Source organism: Parasteatoda tepidariorum, chromosome 6 (assembly GCF_982258835.1).
Source record: "Parasteatoda tepidariorum strain Cologne lab strain chromosome 6, Ptep-v5.0, whole genome shotgun sequence".
NCBI classification, from domain to species: Eukaryota; Metazoa; Arthropoda; class Arachnida; order Araneae; family Theridiidae; genus Parasteatoda; species Parasteatoda tepidariorum.
The window spans coordinates 2,536,417-2,544,736 of NC_141760.1; the positions used below are offsets into that span (position 1 = coordinate 2,536,417).

Sequence of the window (8,320 nt, forward strand, 5' to 3'; positions counted from 1 at the left end):
TGTCATTTGTTGCTTATTCTGTTGTGAATTTTCTTCTTCAAGAATTCCTTTGATTCTGATATTTTTATTTTTCATTTGGTTACCTGTTAAAAGTTCAAATGGTGTATATTTGGGGACTAGTGATGTCACTTATTGTATTGATTATAAATGTTCATACCATTGATTTGGATTTTCAAATGAGAGACTGATATTAAAATATTATCTCTATTCTTGTAAAGGTGGGTAGATAAGTGGCACTTCTGTCCCTAAGTGATGGTACTTTTGTGTCTGGAGTGCTACACTATTTTATATTAATACATTTATGGTAATGAATATTTTACGTTTATTTCATTTATGATAATTTATTTAGTTTAACTTCTGTTTTTGTAACAATTTAAAAGACTAACTGATTTTTACTTATTTTAATAAAATTTCACTGAAAAACATCTTTTTTTTCACAAAAAATTTCTATTAATTTGTTTTCTGATAGCTATAAATTTGAATTGATGAGAAATAATTTTTTGACAATTATTTTAGTTATGAGTTTGAGTCTCAAATATATGCAATAGCTCTCATGGTTTTGAAAAATTTCTTAGAAAAAAGATTTTTTTTAATTAATTTCTACTCTTCTAAAATAAAAAGGTTGCAAGCATTAACGAACAGTGATTCAAACAGAGTTTAAAAAAATCATCCCAAAAACTTTTGCTTTAATCATTAGATTTTCTAATACAAAAGCTATTTAAAATTTCATTGAAGAATTTTAATTTATGATTATTTTCAATTTATGTATAATTGTCTATAAAAAATATATATTTCTGCCTCTGTTTCAGTATTAAACTGTTTGCATTGTAAAAAATTTATGAAGCCAATAATTTTTGTTGTTGATTTTAGTTACAAGATCATGCAACTCTGCTGGTTGCCTGCATCGCTAAGGCCGACGATCCAAAAAATCTCCACCCTTCTTAACTATTTATATGACAATAGAGATGTCTTGTCTGAATCTTCCGCATTTGAATCACGCTGGAACTCCCTTCAGCCAGTTCTTCGAGAGCACAATTTACAAGGCCCTCCTCCAAACATATCACTCCGATTTGAAAGTGACTTCATGCCCAAAAGTGATTCTTCCAGCATGAAATCCTCTGATTTCGATCCTGGCGCATACGGAGATAAATCACCTTCTAGTGGCTCATTTTCTATGGGCTATGATGGTGAGCTCGCTCCCGACATGTCACCCAGTCTATTAAATCTGAGAGGAAGCATTGAAGATTTGGCTGATGAAAACACTCCCAACGGTGAATATGACACGAGTGCCTGCACTTCTGAGCCACTGAGCTTAGAAACTCTTCCCGCTTGCAGCGAAGTCTCCGATTCAGATGCCTTTCAACTCCGAATTTCCGAAGCCATACACGACTTGGATACAATTCTGGCTGAAGAAGTGACTTCTTCAGAAACTTCTAAATGCAATACACCAGAAAAGAAACCCTCCCTCACTGGAGAAAATATCCCTCTCTCTGGTGAATCCAAAGAATTCGAAAAAACCGGGGATAATAATTGCCTAAAAAATACTGTATTACAGTGTACTGTGAATGTTGAAGAAACTGTGAGTTCTACACATAGTGAGGCACCCACAAACAGTGATAATAAAATCTTTGTTGAAAATGATTGATGTGCAATATAATTTTGAGTGTTAATTGGTTGAATGCAAATTAGAGATTGCTTATATTTTACTTTTTATTAGCATTTTGTAAAAAATATATATTTTCAATATTGCACTGTTGTTGAAATAAATAGGATAAAAATTTGTTAATTTTTTATTAAAATACCTTATTTTTAAAAAAAATAATAGATGCTATTTTAATAAATAATGGTAGGTTTATCAAAAAATGTGAACCCAGTTACTTGGTAAAATCTTTTACTCTTTTTCATATTTAATTGTTTTATCTTAAAAAGAAATGTTTCTATTTTAATATTTAGATGATCTTTTTTTATTTTGAATGCAATTTTTCTTTGTAATAGAAATTAAAAATGGTTGAAGTATGAAAAAAAAAGAAAAAATAAGAAAAACAAAAATGTGAATGAACAGAAGATTAGCCTTCAAAAAATGGAATTTTATTGTTATATGATAAGAATAAATAACTTAATTTGGCTTTCCATTTTAATTAAGCTGCAGTGGAATAATTTTTAATTTTAACTGAGTTTTTAATCAATATAATCTAAATGTACTTCTGAGTGTCTGTTTTTATCAGATTACACCTGATAACTAAATCAAAATTGCCGTGTAAACCAAAAATGAGAAATATCTTAGAATTGCAAAAATTGGATAATTTTCTTCATCAGTAGTGATTATAGGATAAAATACAATAATGGAATTCCCAAATAAAAGATACACTTTCTGGAAAGTTGATTTAGACTAAAAAAAAAAAAGAAAGTATTTTTTATGAAAACTTTTCTGTCCGCAGACATACTTCAGCGTGAAAATCCTGCATTCAAAGATAAATTTTTGAACATTAAATTTGCATTCTTTTATGACCCCTTCAGAACTGTCCTCTTCACAGTGTGAAGCGGGATCTTTAACGGCACAAGATCCCACTGTGGTACTCTCGTATTACGTGTACTTCAGTGCGTGTACTCTCGGAACATGGGGAAAGCGTTTCTTTCTCTTTTCGCAGTTCTTTTAATAAAGGAGAGTCGTAAAATTGTTCAAAAACAAACTAAAGCAGAATAGGGGACAAATCAAAATGTAGACAGCTATTCCAGTGTGGGATTTTAACATAACGCAATTCACTGAATCACAATGATGCACTCGGTTATGGAAATTGGGGAATTGTTGAACAGAATAATTTTCAGTTTTTTTTAGGCACTCATAGCAGTAGCTTGAGAAAAGTTTTTTATGGCATTCATTCTTGTGATAGATGTCATACTGAGCTCTGTTTTTGGTTACGAAATCAGTACTTGATATTTTCTGTACATTTTATGCTTAACAACTTGTTTTGAATCCTTTTTTAAACGTTTGATATTTTATACTTCAAAATATTTCTTTTTTAATTCTCTAGATTTTGTGCTTTGTATTCCAAGTATTACCATGTTTTTTACTGTTCTAGTTTCATTTTGTGCCATGGTTCACATTTTTACTATTGAGACCGGAAAAAATTTATTTACCTAATTCTGAGAGGGGAACTTTTTACTGGTTCAAATGCAGGATGATAAAAAAGCAATAAGGGCTAGTTCTAATTGAAACCAAAAACTAGAACATTGATTTTAAGTACCTAATCAATTTAATTTTATCCTTTTATAATGAAGTTTTGTTGTGTTGTATAATTTTTAACTTAGTACTTTTATTAGTATATTACTTATTTTTTAACTGCAAATTCTTACATAATTTTAATATTATATACCTCTATCAAATTAAGTAGTATATACACCTCAATTACGTTAATTTAAATTTCTTAAACTCTAACTGTATACATTTCTGTGTTGTGCTAATTGATAGTAAATTTGGAAAGTTGGCATCTGTGTTTTTTTGTGGAGTGTTAAGTGTCAAAACCATTTTAAAAGAAATTTACAAGTAACAAAAACATCTTATTGAAACAGAAAGAGATGATTTTGATGAGAAGAGATTAAAGAATAGGCATACAACTTGAAGAGAATATATTCATGTGATTTTTATGCTACATACTTCATTATTATAGAATTTCATTTGATATAATTGCTGAGCTATAAGTATTGTTTGTAAAGCTCTTCCGTCCAAACATTTAATTCTGTTAATTGAAAGTATTTGTCTTTCTGTTTATTTATCTTTCTGTTTATTTGTCTTTTTGTTTATTTTAACTGCATACATTATGCAGTTACTATAAAGTGAGTACTATATATGATTGTAACTTTCTTATTAACTTTAATCTATTCTTCTTAAGGTTTCAAATACTAATAATAACTGCCTTTCTCTGTTCAGGTTAAAGGATTTTTTTGATTAATTTGCTGTGACAAAAGGCATTTCTACAGATAGTTTAAAAATAACATTCGTTACAATTTGGGACTGTAAAAGAAAGCCTATAGTGAAAACCTATGATAAGTTCACCGCTTGTGTTTCATTGCATTAGTGGTAAACTTATAGAAAACGGATCATGTTATTCTTATATATTTATTACCATCAGTGTAATTTAATTTTTTTAACATGGCATTAGTATCATGTTTCACAAATACTACAATGTATATTTTTAGGAATGAGATAAATTTCAATTTGTTGCATAATTTTGCTATTTAACTAATTTGCTTAAAAATCCTATTAGTAGTGCAAGCGAGGTGTTTATTATAATTACGTTCTTAAAATATCAGTACACAAAAACGTATACAATTATAAACAATTTATTATTATACTATTTCATCATGTTAAAAACTATTCTGTTGCGCTTACAGCCATATTGATTGCAATAATAATCTCTTATTAAAATAACCCTAAAACAATCCCTTAATAAATTGTTTTTCCTGATTAACATAGAAAGATTTAGAACATTCCATAACAGTGCTGGTCAATGTATGAGGTGGTCAGATAAGATAAATTACATTCTTGATAACTGTGGTCAACTCAGGCTAGTAGGTTTTACTTTGTAGGTTTTACTGTTTTATTTAGTAAACAGCAAAAGTAAATTTAATGTTGTAGAAAGAAAGTAGGGGAGTGTCGGGTACCCCCGCCCAGCCGGTACCCTCGCCCACTGTCAATTTCATATGTATAGAATATTTTTTCAAGTCAATGGGCCATCGGACATTAATTGTCATATTAAAAGAAGATTATTTTCAAAGTTTCAAGTATTTATGCAGCTGGTAACAGGGTAAACAATAGTTTTGAAAATATGTTGAATACAGTAGTCATGAAATTAAGAAAAATTGGTTGAATGTTTCGATTAAACTTCATTTTAATACTAAAAAATTAATTTTTCTATACGTACAGCATTAAAGTATGTAGTCTTAAGTTTAATTTGCACAAAGAAAGAAGTTTATATGTGAAAAATTGTTCGAGTAATTACAAATTTACAAAAATATTGGATTTCGGGTATCACAGCCCAATTTTATTTCGTCAATAAGTGTACGGCTGCCAAGATTATTATTTTATTGCTTCAAATTTAAATGTTATATGCATTTTTAACAACAAATATTGTTGTTATTAAATGATAGAATTCACTAAAAGTATATAAATATGTAATAAATAAAATAATTTTGTGATAAAAATGATAAATGAGGTTTATCTATTGTCAATACATTGGTCATTTTCATTTACACCTGAAAAAACAGTAAAAAAACATAATTTTTGTGACTGGTCGGGGCTACCCGACACATTTTGAAAAGAGCTGAAAAACATGCTTTTTTAAGTTAAACTATTCTTTTTTTGGTTTATTCTTTTTGCATTATTTAAGTAGATGATAAAACAATAGAAACATACAAAAATATTGATTATTACTCAATATTATACAGAAATATAAGCAATACTCCTTAAGTGGGCGGGGCTACCCGACTCTCCCCTACAACTAAATTTATTATCAAATCTCTAATACTTTACTATAAATTGCACTTGAAAATCTAAATCACCTATATGTTCTCTATATTTTGTATTTGTGTTATTTATCTAGCATAAAATACTACTATGTATTTTAATCAAAATATTACATTTGATTCAAATGTTATAATTTTTACAACTTTACAAAAAAAAAAGCTATGCCATATCAAACTTATTTCAGAGTGTATTATTTTAGCTGTGATTTATTTCTACTCTTTTATGCCCATAAAAACTGATCCACCCACAAAAGGGAATTTTCACTGTGTAAGAACTCTCGGGGCGATTCTTCACGTTATTTATTTGTCAAAACTTAGTAATCCTGTAACGATCCAATTGTCTACTTTGTGAACCATTCTTCCACTTCAACTTGATTACAGTTCTTTCCTGTTCTCTTGTTTATTATTCAGAGGGGGTGTATATTCACACACAGATCATGGGATACCATTAGCTCTACCGGTTGCATGGACTCAACAGGTAGTTGGAACATACAGTTTCAATAGATGTTCATAATTGCGAAAATGATGCGGATTTTGTTAATCTTTCAATTCTATCCCGTGTCGGCTAATAGATCTAAGTGGCCAAACGATTCGCTGTCTGACAATTCTATGTAGTCAATCAGTGCGTGGTAGGAGATTGTACCTGTACACTCTTAGGAATTCCGAAATGGAATGTCTAGCTGTTAAATCTCGTCTTGCGATCACATCAGAAACATTCTTAAGATGAATAAACTGAACCACATGTTTGCATACCCCATGAGTTTTCTTACCTCAGTGTATATTGCAGTAAATTTCCATATCTCTGTATGTTTGTTGGTCATTTTTAGACTCTCTGAAAATCTGTGATACAAAATAGAGCTAACAAAATATTTTTGTACCCATTGACCTATTTCATTAATATTTTAACATTGATATTTTTGTACTTACTTATGAAATTTCTTTGCTTAAAAAATTAATTTTAGCTATTTATAATAATTTTCAGCCATTTGTATTATAATAAACTAAAAGCCAGCTTTACAATTAATAAATGTTTAATTCAAATCTTAAAGGGGTACAAAATATTTATTGGTTTTAATATGTTTTTGTAACTAAAGTTTTCCTTTTACCAAATAGTGTGTCAAATGTTTCCCCTTAATGTATATTATTACATTTGAGTAATCTTAAATATAAATTATGTCAAGCTTTTAAATTTAAGCATGTTTTTAGTTTTCACACGAGATAAATTTACAAGATTTATTAAGCACGTTTTACTTCTCATATTATATATTCTTTATTTAAAAATCTTCAATAGTTCCATATATTTATGAGAAAAAATAAATAAATGGCTGGGATTTTAACTCAATAAAAAAAAGTTCCTAAAGTACGTATGCTAAAGTAAAAAGATAATTTATTTAATAATTCTTTATATTTAATTGCAACCCTTGAATTCCCTATTGTTGTGTTTGGGTAATTCATTTCCAAAACGGACATAAATTTAACATTTCTTTTCACATTAAATTGTAAGATTGAATTTCAGTTGTCGTTAATTTATCAAATTTGTTAAATTATTTGTTGTGTATATGAAATAAAGGATTGTTATTTTCTGAATTGTTTTGTTATTTAAAAGTTGGTTGATATTTCTTTAGAATTTCTGCACCTTCTTTTAGCGAAGCTATTTTTAGCTATAGGATAAAATGTTGGTAGCTTTGTTAATGAAAAGCTAAGGAAAAATCATGCTCGAACCAATCATTTCAGTGTAGTAAATGGTGACTGATGCACGTTAAATCTGTCAGGTCGCAAAGTCCTCCATGTTCCCGTAACAAATCAATACCTCTGGGGGTACTGATCCACGAGTCTTCTAGATTGGTTCAAAAATTACAAGGCTACGGATTTGAACATTAGTAGTAGTAAAAAATTGGGTCAACGACGGATATAAAATACTTTATACAGATCGCAAATTTGCATCTTCGAGTTGAATAATTTTACTATAACTGCAACCTCATTGGAAGCCGCTCGGTAGCTTAAAATTTAGAGAAAAAAGAGAGTGTCAAATAATAATTAAAAATGGAAGTGGATACTTTTTCAACTCAATTTCACAAAAAAATTATTTCGAAAGTCAGTGGGGGGAAATAAATTTCTTGAGTTTGATTTTTCTAGAAAAATTAAGCAATATTTCATCGAAATCAGAATACTTCGTATATTTTAGTAAAAGCAAAAGTTGAACAAAATTGGTCAGAGAAATGGCTAGATTTTAGAAATATCGACTTCTGTGAATTTTTATAACTTAGAACCTGTTGCTTCAGATTTCGTTCAAATTTTATATTTTGTCATTTAGTTTAATTTGCATACCTCGCGATTGGCGATCGAAATGGGCTGCAGGTGGCGTAGAGCAGAACTCGCAACCTATGACAACACTTCGCATGCTTTCACTATTAGTGTGTGGACAGTCATAGGAGAATTTCTGTCTTGAATAGAATTAAAACTTTTAAATTAGGAAAACTATATGGAACTGAAAACTACATTGAACATAGTTCTAAAAGAAAACGTGGAAATTTAAAAAAAAAAATATTTTTAACATATATGCCAAAAAGGAGAAACTATCGTGGTACAATCTATACAACTGAAAAGAGGGGAGGGTCGAGTTATGGAACCGGTCTTCTTCCCACATGGCGTATTCGAGCGATAGTAAATTAAATAATAAAACAAAATAATTACAATTTTTTTTTTACTATGTTTGGATTAATAAGTTTTTATAATGGAATGCAAAACGTTTTCGACTGGCATAGAAAGTTTTCGAGACATCATTGGGGCCAACACA

General features: G+C 29.3%; 1 protein-coding gene across 2 annotated transcripts in view; it reads left to right on the forward strand.

Moving 5' to 3' along the window:
- LOC107445606 (serine/threonine-protein kinase LMTK1) overlaps positions 1 to 1,786 on the forward strand; it is a 38,951-nt gene extending 37,165 nt beyond the window's left edge. For both annotated transcript variants that reach the window (XM_043050199.3, XM_071179145.2), the window contains one exon: positions 871 to 1,786. In XM_043050199.3, the coding sequence (XP_042906133.1) occupies positions 871 to 1,645 (775 nt within the window). In that variant the 3' untranslated portion in view covers positions 1,646 to 1,786. The remainder of the gene's footprint in view (positions 1 to 870) is intronic.
- Positions 1,787 to 8,320: the final 6,534 nt, after the last annotated feature.